This window comes from Sorex fumeus, unplaced genomic scaffold, assembly GCF_029834395.1.
Source record: "Sorex fumeus unplaced genomic scaffold, SorFum_2.1 ptg000030l, whole genome shotgun sequence".
In the NCBI taxonomy this organism is placed as follows: domain Eukaryota; kingdom Metazoa; phylum Chordata; class Mammalia; order Eulipotyphla; family Soricidae; genus Sorex; species Sorex fumeus.
The window spans coordinates 14,086,022-14,102,575 of record NW_026606087.1 but is presented as its reverse complement, the minus strand read 5'-3'; the positions used below and the strand labels follow the sequence as shown (position 1 = coordinate 14,102,575).

At 35.7% G+C, this 16,554-nt stretch overlaps 2 protein-coding genes across 2 annotated transcripts; one reads left to right on the top strand and one right to left on the bottom strand.

The window, feature by feature from the left end:
* Positions 1–5,722: 5,722 nt before the first annotated feature.
* On the top strand, positions 5,723–6,685 carry LOC130025299 (olfactory receptor 51Q1-like). Its single transcript, XM_056116256.1, has one exon. The coding sequence runs from the start codon at positions 5,732–5,734 to the stop codon at positions 6,683–6,685; it is 954 nt and encodes a 317-aa protein (XP_055972231.1). The 5' UTR covers positions 5,723–5,731.
* Positions 6,686–15,313: 8,628 nt separating this feature from the next.
* On the bottom strand, positions 15,314–16,261 carry LOC130025437 (olfactory receptor 51I2-like). The gene has a single exon (XM_056116384.1). It carries the CDS (start codon positions 16,259–16,261, stop codon positions 15,314–15,316), a length of 948 nt encoding a protein of 315 aa, XP_055972359.1.
* Between the last annotated feature and the right edge of the window lie 293 nt (positions 16,262–16,554).

The window sequence follows — 16,554 nt, the reverse complement described above, 5'->3', positions numbered from 1 at the left end:
GGAGGAGGGAACTGTTAATAAATCACTGTCACTGTCCTCCCGTTGTTCATCAATTTGCTCAAGCGGGCCCAGTAACGTCTCCATTGGAGACTTTGTTGTTACTGTGTTTGGCATATCAAATACATCACGGGTAGCTTGCCAGGCTCTGCCGTGCGGGCGAGATACTCTCGGTAGCTTGCCAGGCTCTCCGAGAGGGGTGGAGGAATTGAACTCAGGTCGGCCATGTTGGCTGCGTGCAAGGCAAACGCCCTACCACTGTGTTATCACTCCGGCCCCTGTTAATAAATCAATGGGAGATAATAAAAAAAATGGAGTCTGTAAATAAAGAACACCACTCTTTGTATTGCAGATTAATAAAGGCCATTTCATTCCCTTCATGAATACTGTTTTTTTTTTCGGTATTTTCAATTTTCTACATGTATGTATATATGTAAATTTGCCTGGAATGTCCACTAACCCAGCTAGGATAACTCATGCCATAGTTCTATTTCTCTCCTATTGGATTTTTCAATAACAGAAACAACTCAGAAATAAGAGAATTAAAACTTAGAATTGTGTGTTGATTAATAATCCTTCAGGAAAATTTTAATTTTATAGTGTATTATAAACTCTTAACCAGCTCATCTTATATTACATGTATATAAAGTACAATATTAATGGTTTCATGCAATAGTTTTGGAGCCCCAATTCTACTACAACATGCAAACAAAGGCCCAGGGAATAAATCTGATGTGAGAGTTTAACTAATTTAAAATGTGACCCACACCAGTTGTCAAGGCCTACTGGCTAATCTCCCATATTTTGTTGTAAATTCCTTCTTTGTTTCTTTGTTTCTTCTTTCTTTTTTCTTTCTTTCTTTATTTCTCTCTGTTTCTTTTCCTTCATTCCTTCCTTTCTTCCTCTTTATCGCGTCCTCTCTTCCTTTTTTTCCTTTCTCTCATCCTCTTTTTCTTCTTCCTTCCTTCCTTCCTTCCTTCCTTCCTTCCTTCCTTCCTTCCTTCCTTCCTTTCTTCCTTCCTTCCTTCCTTCCTTCCTTCCTTCCTCTCTGTTTCTTTTCCTTCTTTCCTTCCTTCCTCTCTTTCTCTTCCTTCCTCTTTATCTTCTCTTCCTCTTCTCCCTCTTTCTCTCTTCCTTTTTCTTCTTTCTTTCTTTCTTTCTTTCTTTCTTTCTTTCTTTCTTTCTTTCTTTCTTTCTCTCTTTCTTTCTTTCATCCTTTTCTCCTTTCTTTCTCGTCCTCCTTTCTTTCTTTCTTTCTTTCTTTCTTTCTTTCTTTCTTTCTTTCTTTCTTTCTCTTTCTTTCTTTCTCTCTTTCTTTTTTTCTTCTTGTCTGTCATGTCCACAGGTGCTCAGGACTTACTCCTGTTTCTGTACCTGAAAATTATTCATAGCGATATTCTAGGAACTATATGCAATGTAGGGATCAAATCAGGATCAACCAAGTGTTAGGCATATTGAATACATCACAGGTAGCTTGCCAGACTTTGCTGTGCGGGCAAGATACTCTTGGTAGCTTGCCGGGCTCTCTGAGAGGGGTGGAGGAATCGAATTCGGGTCAGCCATGATGACTGTGTGTAAGGCAAACCCCTACCGCTACCACTGTGCAATCGCTCCAGTCCATATAATTGCCTATATTATTTATATTGGTGTATAAAGCATGACTGAAAAGTGGGAAGTCCCACATTTGTAAAATTTGCATGTGACAACAAACACAAGGAATAGAAAAATAGAAAGTGGAAAATTTAAGATGCTTTTCTCGTTGATAAAAGAACTTCTGATTGTCACACTTATCAAATGGCATAATTGTTAGTAATCTTCCTTGGCCCTTTGCTTTCTCACTGCAATTTTTTTGCATATTTTTTTCTTTTATAAATACCATGGTTTACACAGTTGGTCATAATACAATTGTTATGGCTTTTAATGTTCCAATATCAATCTTACGACCTCCCCAACACACCCAAGCCTGAGTACACACCAACCCCCTGAGTAGGCATACAATAGTTTGTTTCATATTGCTTGCTACAACCAAGCAGTGAAAGGAATTATCAAAAATATTTCGATTTGCTCAATTTGCTCGAGTGGGCCCAGTAACGTCTCCATTGGAGATTTTGTTGTTACTGTGTTTGGCATATCGAATACATCACGGGTGGCTTGCCAGGCTCTGCTGTGTGGGCGAGATACTCTTGGTATCTTGCTGGGCTCTCTGAGAGGGGCGGAGGAATCGAACTCAGGTCGGCCGTGTTGGCTGCGTGCAACGCAAACGCCCTACCACTGTAAAATATTTCAGTAAAATAAAATTCGTGGAAATTGTTATGTTCACCATGGGGTTGGTAAGTCTTTGAGGATTTATTAATCTTTTCATTGCTAGTTCATAGTTCAATCATTTCTGTTGTTTTTGTTGAGATTAGTTGGCTTCTATGTTAGTTTATCACCTAATATGGTGAATTTGTACTGGAATTTCTGTACTGTGAAATTGGGCAGTATTGTGGCCACACAGTCCTGAAACTTTTAGATCTGTAGAACTTAAATGATTCTGTGGAGACTCTTAGTGAAACCATGGAGTATGTTGTTGGCCTGGTGGTAAGTGGGGTCATTGATAGTAGGGAATATACATTGGTGAAGGGATGTGTGATAGAACATTGTATGACTGAAACCCAATCATGAACAACTTTGTAACTGTGTACCTTGTGGTGATTCACTAAAATAATAATTGTAAAAACATAATTTTTTATCATCTCAAATTCATTATATCTAAAACTACATTACTTATTACCTATACTTTTTCTTTAAAACATTTTAAGCACTGTAGCTTAAAAATTGTTATGGGCAGAGTTTCATACATAAAACATTCCACGCCACCCTCCACCAGAGTGTCCACTTGCCTCCAATATTGTCCTAGTGTCCCCTGAGTTCCCTCTGTGTTATGCTTCCTAATATCTTCCATAACAGTCCCTCCCTCAAAAAACACCATATACCCCAAAACATGCGTTTAATTTCTGGCACTATTTCTGTAATATAAACTCCCACGTGTTTCCAAATTAGAAACCTGGACAGTTGTCTCTCAGTGTATCTAGGAGGACAAGTAAAAACTGCTAATTAACGTAGGCTGATTTAAAAAAATAAACCCTTGACTCTACCTCTCCTAATCATCATGTTTTCTCATTACACAAGTTCCTTCTTATCCTGTATCCTAAATGAATTTCAAAATATTTAATTTTCTTTATTTTCACTTCTCCCAGTGATGTACAAATAATTCTCTAGTGTTATCTGGATTATTTTAGCATTTTAAAAAGTGTTATATAGAGAAGGGACCACTATGATAATGATAGTTGGAAATGATCACTATCACACCACAAGGCATTAATTCTTGCTTCCTGTCCAATATACACTGTTTTTTAACATTTGTACATTTCTTTGAAAGTACATATTTTGTGATTCTCATTAACTTTTTTCTTAGTTATTAGTCAGGAAAAACACCCCAATTATCTAAAGATTTCTGACTGTTTTCAGATAAAGGCATGTTTCTGGACAAAGTTACTTGCTCAAAATAGCAATAAACAGTAAAAGATATTCAAGCTACAAAATGATGTATTGACTGCAGTGGTGACTATTTTCATTATCTACAAAAATCTTAATTTTTCTAAACAACTTCAAAATACTAGAGAACAGAGCTAGAAAGAGAATAAAGGGGTTGTGGTGCTTGCCTTGTACTTGGCTGACCCAGGTTTGATCCCTGGCAACACACATGATATCCTGAGCACTGCCAGGAGTGATCCCTAAGCACAGAGGTGGAAGTAAAGCCCTGATCACTAGTGGATGTGACCCAAAGCCCCACCCCAAAGTAGTACAAAACAAATAGTCAATAATAAAAAGTATACAAAAATTACTTCAAATATTCACAATTTTGGCCAAGTCTTGTAAATTAATAGGAGCAATAGCACAGCGGGTAGGACGTTTGTTTGTCTTGCATGTGGCCTACCCGAGTTTGATTCCTCCGTTCCTCTCAGAGAGTCTGGCAAGCTACTGAGGGTATCCCGCCCTCGTGGCAGAGTCTGGCAAGCTCCCAGTGGCGTATTCTATATGCCAAAAACAGTCACAACAAGTCTCACAATGGAGACATTACTGGTGCCCGCTCGAGCAAATCGATGAACAATGGGAGGACAGTGCTAACGTGCTACAGTGAACAATTTTTTATTTATTGGAGTCCTTTTGGTACCACACCCAGGAACAAGTGCTTGGGGTTACTTCTGCCTCTGTCCTTGGAAGTCATTCAAAGCAGTGCCCCAAGGACCATGTGGTCCTAAAATCAAACAGGGTTTGAATAGTGCAAAAAAATACCTGAAACTCCTCAATATATACTTAATTCTTCAACAAATTTAGAAGAAAATCTTACAAAGTTATCAATGATAACAGAAAATCCCCTTTCGTGCATCCATTATACTCAGAAAAAAACTGAAATGTATTCACATAACCTGTTTCTGGTTTTGCTTATTCTTTCTGCAGTTGCTTGTTACATCATTTTCCTCAGTTTCTCCCTGAATTATGTCAGTATCATACTGCACTCATTTTCTGCAAGCTCAGATTAACTTTCAATTAACATTTTATAGCAAACTATTGTTTCTCTGTATTGATTTTTCATCCTTGCTTGCTTATGCCAGTACCCATCTGACTATTTATTCCTCTTGTAGAATGAGTTTATGCAGAAACCATAATTTTCTAAAATAGTTTTTTTTCTGTGGTTTTCTAGATTAGGTCTCAATGTGCATAGGATAGTAAAGACTCAACAGATAGAACTGATTCCCTGGGTTCCCTGGAGACCTCCAGGTCCCAAGACATCTCTTTACATATTCCTGTCGGATAATCAACACTCCCCAACCTCCAGATGGGTGGTTTGCAAGAGTTTATAACAGACCTGTATGAGCCAAATATAGAAAGCAGATGCATCAGATATCAGAGAAAAATAATATAGGAGAAACTACAGGTAAGATTCTTCTGTGGATGAGTGAAGAAAAGACAGAAAGGTGCTCTTTTATTTTTAAAAATGAAACTTATCAAAATATGCAATGCACTTCCAGCAGTGCCTAATAAAAAGTTATTATAAAAAGTTATTTTTCTAACCAAAGTTCTAGACTCACTGCTCTCCTGTCACTCTCTGGTTTCTTATGTTGTTCTGGCATCCATAGCGTGAGAAGACATCAAAGAATGACATGTCATATTAGAAATAAAAATTGATCTAATGAAATAATGACCTTAAGTATTATTAAATGGGTGAGAGATTGAAAAATATGGTGATGAATTTTATATAAAGGAAAATATGAGAGCGTATTATCAGAATCAAAAGAAAATTTGACTGTAAATTCTGGCTTAAAACCAAGTAGGATTTGACATTGGATTTGCAGCTAGGAGTAGATTTGAATTTTTTGTGAAAGTAGTATAGGAATTTAAATCAACGTTCTAGGAACTTAATGGGCATGAGAGTTTAGAAGTGAAAATAAAATAATAGTAAGCATTCTCCATATATTGGAACATATTGGGGTCTCAAGGTAAATAAGTATTATATGAGCAGTTGCTATATAGATGGTTTTTAAAAGCTCAATCTTGAACCTTTGTTTACTCATACACAATAACTGTGTTTTTAGTTGAATAGAGTTCAGATCAAACCAGGTAAAGATTGTGGTTATTTCTGTTGTCTTTCTGAACATAGCTACAGAATTTAAAACTACACTCACCTGTCATGTCCGAGGTGACTAACATCACCAAAGAATCCTTCTACTTCATCCTCACTGGCATCCCGGGATTTGAAGCTTACCACGTCTGGATCTCCATTCCCTTCTTCTGTTTCTACACCATCTCCATCATGGGCAATACCACTATTCTATCTGTCATCCACAGAGAGCCATCTCTCCATCAGCCCATGTACCTATTTCTCTCGATGCTGGCCCTGACTGACCTGGGTCTCACCCTAACCACTCTGCCCACAGTCATGAGGCTTCTCTGGTTTGATATCCAAACAATCAGCTTTGAAGCCTGCTTTGCACAGTTATTTTTCATGCATACATTCTCCTTCATGGAATCTTCTGTCCTGCTGGCCATGTCTTTTGACCGCTATGTGGCCATCTGTCGCCCTCTACATTATGCCACCATCCTTACCAACACTGTCATTAGCAAAATTGGAATAGCCATCATTTTCCGTTGTGTTCTAGCTGTTCTTCCACCACTTTTCTTACTCAAGCGTTTGCCCTTTTGCCGTTCCCACCTTCTCACTCACTCCTACTGTCTTCATCCAGATATGATACGCTTGGTCTGTGCTGATACCCGGATCAACAGTTGGTATGGTTTGGCTCTAATTGTGCTTATTACTGTGCTGGACCCACTGCTCATTGTGCTGTCCTATGTAATGATTTTGAAAAGTGTCTTAGGAGCGGCATCTACAGCTGAAAGACTCCGGGCCCTCAATAACTGTCTGTCCCACATTCTAGCTGTTCTGGTCCTGTTTGTTCCCATGGTTGCAGTATCTGTGACACACCGTTTTGCTAAACATACCTCTCCACTGATCCATGCCATCATAGCCAATATCTATCTGTTGGCACCCCCTGTGATGAATCCTATCATTTACAGTGTCAAGACTAAGCAAATCCGACAAGGAATTGGGCGTTTGTTCTCCCAAAGAAATATTCATTTAAGGTGATATAATATATTGTTAACAATTCATGTTATAATTATAGGTTTGAAAACTTAGAACTGAAAGGGTAAATAGACATCATAAAATTAAAAAGCAATTGTTTTAAAGACACTGTGAAGTAGTGTTGACCTTAAGCAAGAAATTTTTTTTTTAAGCAAGTAATTTTTATTTAAGATGTCCTTATCTCAAGGAAACATGGAACTGAGTTGACTAAATTCCAACACATTTTTTCCCCCTGGCTGGTAAAATGTGCTTAATTTATTGAGTAGAATTCTGTGTAAGTTTTTTCTTCTGGTTAATCTTCTTTCATACAGACTTGGTGAAATAAGTTTGGAATTACCTCAGTTCTTGTCCCCACCACCCATTCCCTTAGGCAGATCCATTTACATATCAGGTAAGTTCTAGTTCCTGTGCTCTGACATCTCAACCTGGGTAGTGCTGCTATACTTTTATCTTCTTACACTCTGTGGAGATAAAATTATGTTTCAAAATACTTTAGATAATTTTTAGGGGTGAATATATATATCAAATTTTTTAGTCATACTTAGTACCCAACATGATTATTTCAGCAGACCAGATGAACAGCTACAAAAACTATAAAAGTTAGGGGGAAATATTTAGATCCCCTACAGCTAGAATAGTTTCTTTCCTGCGTCAATAGGGACTCATTGAATTTTTTTTTTTTTTTTTTTTTTTTTTTTTTTGCTTTTTTGAGTCACACCCAGCATTACACAAGGGTTACTCCTGGCTCGTGTATTCAGGAATTATTCCTGGCAGTGCTCAGGGGGACCATATGGGATGCTGGGAATCGAATCCATGTCGGCCACATGCAAGGCAAATGCCCTACTCACTATGCTATTGCTCCAGCCCCAAGACTCATTGAATTTTGAATTAAATTTTTAAATAAGTCTATAAATTCTATTTTTTGAGTAGTAATTTTTTACTCATGAAAACAAATTAAAAATTAGACTTTGATGTTCCTAATGTAATTCACATCTTTAGGGAGAGTTTTCCGCTAGTATCACAGACTTTGTAATAAAAAAAGATCTAGTAGGGAAACGTGGTACCAATAACAACAAATATTACTTAGTGGAACCTAGATTAATTTTCCCCAAAATATGTTTGAAAGAAGTTACAATTTTAGTCATAACTTCTGATTATTAAACACATGAAGATAGCCAATATTTGGATCAAAATAGATTTGAATAAAATTTGACAGTGCTTTAGTGAAAGCATAAAGGAAGGAAAGACCAGGAGATAAAAGAAATAGAGCAGAGGGGAAGATATCTTTTTTCTTCAATACACTTTACCACTTACATTTTTCTGTGTTTTTATCAGAACCTATAATTTATTGTATTTTGCCAAAGAACCATGTACCAGCAAACATAAGAAAATTAACTGTAGGCCCAGAGCCATGTTCAGTTTCAATCTAGAGTAGATTAGGACCAGGAAGCAAATTAGTTAAGTTGATTTGCTTTTTGAGCTCTTGACAAAAAGTCAAGAAAATGGATTGAATATAGATCAAAAGAAGCTTTACTTTCAACAGGTGGTATAGATATTAAAATCTCCTAAATCGTTATAAAAGGAAGTTAAATTCTAGAAATAAGTCAATTTTGCAAGAGAGACACATGATGATATTACTAATATCTTCATGAGAGTAATATGTCTATTAAATTTTATGGCCACAGATCATGAACTTCTAACAACAGCATAAGTTTTACAAGAGATCAAATGAAGATTGCAATGGGAAGTTTTTCCTACTTCTCATTCTACCAAATCTTTCTCTTTTCTTTCCCTACACACATCTTTGACTCTTGTTTGTATGTATCATGTGCATGTATGTATATGGAGTTTAGTTTTGTTTTTGTTTTGTTTGGGGGTCACATCTAGCACTGCTCAGGACTTACTCCTGGCTCTTCACTCAAAAATTACTCCTGGCAGTGCTCAGAGAACAATATGGGGGTGTCAGGATCAAATTTGATTTGGTATAAAATGTCTTATCTACTACATTATTTTTCTGGCCACTGTCTAAGTTTATAGTTAAGAAATAGTGTAAAATATTAAAATATATTTTAACTATTGATAAATATTTCCATATATATTATTTAGTGCTTACAATGGGATATAGCTTACTGGTCACATTTTACTACAGAATAGTTTCCCTTTTATAAAATTTAGAGGATGATATGTTTGATTCTATTATATTAAATAAGATGTATAATTAACATAGACTGGATAGTGATGTTTGCAGACATTAGTGGATTATATTAGTTCAAGTGGACAAATAGTCCGGATTGCTTCTACAGAATAAAATATGCTATACTAATTTACCTAAGAATATTTTTGAGAATAGAAAGATGAGTCATAATATTTAAAGTAATAAAAATGTCCTTAAGTAAGAGAATAGACAAACCAGTTTTGATGCAGGCATACAATGGCACACTACTGAGAAATTAAAAGGAAATTAGCTCTCAGGCTGCACAAAGGCAGATATGAATACCACATGCGTATTGCTAAGTTAAAGAAGCTAGTCTGAAAAGTGTTAAAAACGTGTATTTAATTTATATTAAATTACAGAAAAGGAAAAAACTGTGGGTAAACTGATTCAGTGTTAACCGAAATAAGAATAACTTGAATTGACGAAGATCAGATAATTTTTTTCATTTTTTTTTTGCACTACTACCCTGGTGTGTACATGACACGTTCATTGCCATAACCCATAGAACTTTACAGTAGCAAAATGTAAACTTTAGTGAATGTAAATTTTTAAAAGCACTTAGGACTTCAAAGAATCTCAAGTTGGAATCCAGAATCTGACAAAAAAAAAAAAAACCTCTATTACAAATGTATGGGGAAAAAACATGCTGAAAGTGATATGAGAAAAAATAAAATTACTTTGGAAGTGAGTATGAGTCTCAAGATTAAAAGTAAAACAAAGTATTAATCTTTATAGATGAAACTGTTACTCACAGGAGTTCTTATTAACATATCTGCATCCACCATACACTTAGGATAGGAACTTAACAATTAAATGTAAATAACAGACTGCAGACATCTTTTTCTCAGTATTGTATTAAGAAGTTATTGAGAAAGTGGAGGTTTGAAGACTGTGGACAGGACTCAGAGACATCAATGTAAATAACGTGATATTTAGCTTAATGTAGATTCAGATGGCTAAGAACAGAATCTTTTATGGATATGTAATAACCTAGATTGTTACACAGGTATTTATTAGTTGTATGGATCTGGAAGCAATGTATAATCTGGTAACAATACAATCATATATATCACTGGATCACTGTCATTCTGTTCCTCATCTATTGCTCTAGAGGCCGCCAGTAACATCTCCATTTGTCCCTGTTGTGTGCTAGTCTAGCCCAACGGCATCTGCTCGCTCCAGGAACATAAAGAGCACGTTATTGTTACTGTTTTTGGCATATCGAATATGTCACAGATAGCTTGCCAGGCTCTGATCATATGTATTTACAAACATTAAATGTTTTGGGAAGGTATGTTAATTAATCCAAAAATAAAATCAATATAGGAAACAGTGTAAATTAAGAAAATAAAACAAACATACTGCAACTATTTTTTAAAAAAATAGTTTAAAATTTTTAAAAAACAAGTCTGTCTAGCAATTTACTCTTGCCAAGATACTAAGATGAGTACCTGAAATATATTTCTGTATTTATATAAAACGTTATTTGATAAACATTTATGAGTATGATCATTTTTATTTATTTTTTGTGATTATGAATTTCAAAACATGATATGTAATTATATTTCTTTACCTGGCAATTTGAAAGCTAGGTTGCAATTTTTTTAGACTTGACTAGTCATTACAGTATCAAAGTTAGACTCTCTTCCTGTACATGTGTATGTATATATAATATATGATGTACAAATATATATATATACAAAGTTATGAAATGTGGGATGTTATTTTTCTGTCACTTGTGCTGGAAAATTCATGACCCTAATTTTATAAAATTTATTAAACAGATACTGATAGATAACATCAGCTTGTTATTCTAGTTTGCTACTATTTCTATTTGTTTCCACATTTTGATCCTAGTGTTTACTGTATAATAGACATATAATATAAGATAAATTTATGTTACGATTTTTATAGTAGTGATATTACTGAAAAGAAGTAGGTAAAAGTAAATTTCAAGTGATATCTTGTTAAAACCAATATACCAAAATATTATCATTTCAATTTGCAACCCAATTTGGTGGGGAATGACTGTGCTTATTCTTTACTCAGTACTCAGGGATCACTCCGTAGGGGTCCATATGTGGTGTCAGGCCTTGAATTCGGAGAACCCATATATATAAGGCATATGTCCTAAAGTAACACAAAATTTTTAAATGGGGCATTTTGCATTGTTTTTATTTATTGTGACATCTTTAAAGTCTAGTCAGAGCATGACTGCAGGGGGCCCCGGTAACCACTCTCTGGCCCGTGGAGGTGGCCCGAGGATTGATCCGATGGTGCAAGGAGGGACCAACCGAATGAACACTAGACACAAGAGACAGAGTACAGTTTAGAAACAGAGAGAAAAAGGGACAGGCTTCATTGAGGGATACAGGCTGTTTATATAGGGTCCAGGCAGCTCAGTCAGGAGCAGAGGCAATATAACCATATATGGTAAGGTCAGCAACAAGAGCTTTACCTAACATTCAAGGTAGACATTTGCACATCAAAGGGTCTTGTGGCAGTAGGTTCATCCTGAGCTTTACATTTGTATATCAAAGGGTCTTAGGGAGTAGATGCATCCTGGAGGTTACTATAGATAAGGCCAGATAAGCTGTCAGCCTGATGTGTGGCTATAGATCAGGTATCCGCTGAGATCAGGAAGTCCTGGGAGACTGTCACCAGTGTCTGTCCCAAGCAGTTCCTAACATGGGAACCATGGCCAGGGTCTATGAGAGGGCTCTTGGCTTCCCACACATGACAACATATCACTTAAAACAAGGAACATTTCAAGTACTCAATATTTATGTAGGCCTAGGGGTTACCATGTTAGAATCAACCCAAATCTGCTACATAAAAACTGTGCTTTTGAACTTTAGACATTATTACTCAAAGTTACAATCTGTGAGTGTAACAGTAAGAAGGCTTGATAATTTCTTATATTTTTATTATGCTTTAATAGTTCTAAATTTGTCTAAGCTTGGATATCTGAATGATTATAAATCTATTAAGAATAATATCTAATGTTGTGTATTTCTGAATAATGATTGTGAATATTGCTGCCAGTAATAAGTTATATTATGAAAGAAGTGACTATGAAAGTAATTACAAAAACAAAATTTCATCACTTTTCAAAAATATACATTTGTAGCTTTTGAGAGATATCCATCTCCTGACTTTTAAAGCTTAGCAAGAGCTATTGATCCTGCACCAAGAAATTACTGCAATATTCATTCTTAAGCTTTCATATTTTAAACCATTCTTAATTTCAAAATAAAATATTATTTCATGCATAATTTCCATATATATATCTCAAGAGAGTAATTTGTCTATTAAATTTTATGGCCACAGATCATGAACTCCTAACAACAGCAAAAGTTGTTAGGTAGAAATGAAGATAGAAGATGAGGAAACATACATAAGACATCTTTTTTACATTCATTCACAAGTTTTTGTATACCACTATAGAGGGAATCATTTCTCATGTTATTTGGTGATGAAATTTAATGAAAATTTCTGCATATAATTACATGGTCATAGAGAAGATATTGGAGGATGTCTAATATATAAGCCTTCAAAATAATTACATGAATACCCAAAGAAAAGAAGACATTTCTGGAAGTATCTGTACATAAACAATTTTAAATAATGTAATTTTTAGATGAGCTGGAGCGATAGCATAGCAGGTAGGCTGTTTGTCTTGCACGCGGCTGACCTGGGTTCAATTCTTTCATCTCTCTCGTAGAGCCTGTCATGCTACCAAAAGAATCCCACCCACAGTGCAGAGCCTGGCAAGCTCCCCATGGCACATTAAATATGTCAAAAACAGTAACAAGTGACAACAGTAACAACAGTAACAAGTCTCACAATGGAGACCTTACTGGTGCCCACTTGAGCAAACCAATGAATAAGGGAGGACAGTGCTACAATGCTATAATTTTTAGACACTTAATATCCATATACTCTCTTTGTTTAAATTGCTTTGTTGGAGAAAATCTAGTTTCACTACTCCTGTCGGACAATATTTGCTTCCTCTTTACAATCTCATTCCTCTTTTTTACCAGCTCTCCCACCTTTAAATAGAAAAATTAAATTGAACTAAAATAAGAAAGAAAAAGACAAAGGGACAAAACAAAGGAAAAACTGGGAATTTAGTATAGATCTGCATAAAGTAAATGACATCAACAATTCTATAACCAACTATAGAATAAAGCAAATTGCATACTTTTTTGACTTTGAAAACAGAGACAAATTAATTATCACTTATGAGGTCATTAAATATTATTGATAAGATATCATCATATAATTTTGCTAATTAATCCCCAAAGCATTAAAAGTGTAACAGGACTCTGAGGAAACAGTTCTATTCCCACCTTTTTTATTAAGTTATCAAACATCAGTATTAATATATACAAAAATGGGATAAAGAAATAATTCTTCTGGAACCTGTATCATTGTATTTTTTTTCAGATTCAGTAAAGGTCTGTATATCTCATTAAAAGATTAATTTCTATTAAAATTTTATCATATACATATCAATATTTATATTATACCTATGTTGGTGTTATCAACTATGTACAATAAATATTGGAAAAACAACTTAGTCTATAATACATTTTAAAAACTGCTTTATGTGCCACCATTTTTCACTTAAAATTTTACCTTATATTCATATTTATGATACAATGGTTTATGATAACATAGTAATATAGGTTTAAGCATAAAAATGCATTATATGATCAAAACACTTTGGTGAAATAAAATAAAATATTGGTTAAAGTGGAAAATTGACTGATAGAAAAAATCTGAGATTAAAATTAAGTGTTTATACACATCTCAATTCATGATGCCAGATGCCCTTAGGTTCAGTTAGCATTTAGGTACAATTGAACATTAAAATATATAATATAATCATTCATCTTAAACCAGCTATTATATGTCCCCAAATATATGTTCAACAACCCTATTAATTTAATAATAAAAATTAGTTGTCAACCGGAAAGTACAAAATTTTGTTTTTATTGTTTCATGGAGTACATAAAAATTTTCTGCTTATAATTCCAAACACACTGAGTGCTTTGAAAGGTTTACTTGTGAAGATAATCCTGGTGAGTCTGATAGATTAAGGGAAAATAACATATAGTGAGGAAAGCATTTTAATTAGAATTCCTGAAATGAGAAATGTCCAAAATCTGAGACTAGTCATTCACCAATCAGCTCAGTCCTAAAAATACACTCTACGTTAAGAGCTGTGTTGTTTGAGAGTGTAAGCATGGTCCTTGTTTGACCAAAGATTTCCAAGAAACCTAAATACCTAGACAGAAGCAAGCAGTGCCTGCTAGATCCATGCTGACAGGGCTGAAAGAGGGGTGGAAATCAAAGAACACATACAAATGTACCTTTCACGGGGCATGTTAAATTTGCCAAAGGCTTATGGTAACAGAAGAAAGGAGAATGGTAATATCCAAGGTCAGGAACACCAGACCCATTTGGCAGTGTATGTTTATCTAACAGGAGGACTTGAAATTCTATAAAAGCAGAACTTCCTTCCCGCATTTGCCAGAATTCTTAGGATCTCAATTAAATTATGTCTGTGTTCATATTTTACTTTATACCTAAGTTAAAACTATTTAAGCAGTCGTTTCTTTCCTCCATGTCTCTGAGTACATTTAATTTGTTGTTAAAATAAGAACACTTTTGAGAAGGGAATGATGTGCTATTGAAAGCGATGTTGAAGACTCTAAATATATACCATGACTACCTGGAGCAAATCAGAGTCTGCTTCCCTCACTCAAAGGCACACTCCTAGGAGTATCATCTTTATAGGGATAAACAGTTAACCTCTGCCTAAGTCATCAAAACAAAAGTTTGTTTTATGTCAATTTAAATACCTTTAAGCCTCAATCTTTTGGAGGGAGGAGGTTGGGACACAAGGTTTGGGTTACAACTGGAAGTGCTCCGGGATTACTCCTGGCTCTGTGATTACTCCTGGCTCTGTGTTTAGGGAGCATTTCTGGTGCTTGATGGACAATACATGGTGCCAGGGATTGAATCAGGGTTAGTCATGTGAAAGGAAAGCACCCTATCTGCTGTACTATCATTCAGTCCCCCAACCCTTTATTTTTAATTTATCATTTATTAAATTTTTGTTGTCGTTGTTTGAAGTTTTGAGGGAAAGGGAAAGATTTGTAATCTCTATCCTAAAACTAATTATATCTGTATGACATCAGATATAATTATTTAGAGATAAAACATATTAATAATATATGAGAAAGGACGGATTAGGTATAACTGTTGTGGTCTACAATCAACTGTGCTACAAAGATTTGAATTCCTTATACATATTCTTTCTCAAAATGCTTAATACAGAGTTTTGCCCACAGCAGAAATGCTGCCATAGTTTGAACTGATGCAAAAGCTGAGCCGTGTTAAATGATTCAGGGCAATTCTTTTTTCTGGAATAAGGCAAAAATTCCCTGTCGGATTGGCTTAGTCTTAACACTATAGATAATAGGATTGAGTACAGGTGGCACAAAGAGGTAGACACTAGACATGAGTGTGTGTGCCAGGGGTGAGGCATGCTTGGCAGCTCGATGCATCACAGACACACCAATCATAGGCACATAGTATATGAGAACTGCACAGATATGTGACACACATGTGTTGAGAGCCTTCCGACGTCCCTCCCCAGAAGCAATGCCCAGAACTGTGTAAAGAATCAGTACATAAGAGACCACAATGAGCAATGAGTCTAGCCCAAAAGAGGCCAAGACAATGGATAGTCCTAAAATGCTGTTGAGTTTAGTGTCAGCACAAGGCAGCTGGATCAGGTCTGAATGGAGACAGTAGGAGTGGGAGAGGACATTAACGTGACAATAGGGCAATTTTCTTAGAAGGATTGGAAGTGGTGCCATGAATATCACACTCTTCAGTGTAATGCCCACCCCAATGGAGATGATGCGTGACAAGGTCAAGATGGCTGTGTATCGTAGTGGATTGTAAATGGCTACAAAGCGATCATAACTCATAGCTAGCAGGACCCCTGATTCCATACAGGAGAAGGTGTGAATAAAGAACATCTGGGCCAAACAGCCATCAAAGTTAATCTTGCGGATATCAAACCAAAGAATACCCATGACAGTGGGCAGAGTAGACACAGAGACACCAACCTCAGTGACAGCCAGCATGGAGAGGAATAGATACATGGGCTCATGTAGGGCAGTATCTGCCTGCACAGCTGCCATAATTAGGCTGTTTCCCACAATGGCCACAATGTACATGGCAAAGAATGGAATAGAAAGCCATCCATGTTCAGCTTCCAGACCCGGGATTCCAGTCAAGAAGACAGAGAGGAAGTCTACGCTTTCATTGCTTTTCAGTTGCATGTTACCATAGCAGAAAGCAGCCTTCACCTGCTGGTTGAAAAGAAAAATCATTATTCCTCACCAAGAATAAGTTCTGTCTTAACAGCCCACCTTTAAAAGCTAAAATATTGAGCAAAACAACAATCTTTCCCAGTTTTCTAATATTTATTAGTAAAACAGGACTGAAACACATCTGCTTGAGTTTCTTTTAAATAAATAAGCTATTGTATGACATATGAAACACTGAATAAACATGATAAACTATTTTATCCTTAGAGAGAAACTAAAACTTGGAGTGGTAGACTAGCCTAGAT

What these genes read in the sequence shown, in the direction of transcription:
- LOC130025299 (XM_056116256.1), top strand. Translation starts at nt 5,732, where the DNA reads ATGTCCGAGGTGACTAACATCACCAAAGAATCCTTCTACTTCATCCTC.
- LOC130025437 (XM_056116384.1), bottom strand. Translation starts at nt 16,261, where the DNA reads ATGCAACTGAAAAGCAATGAAAGCGTAGACTTCCTCTCTGTCTTCTTG.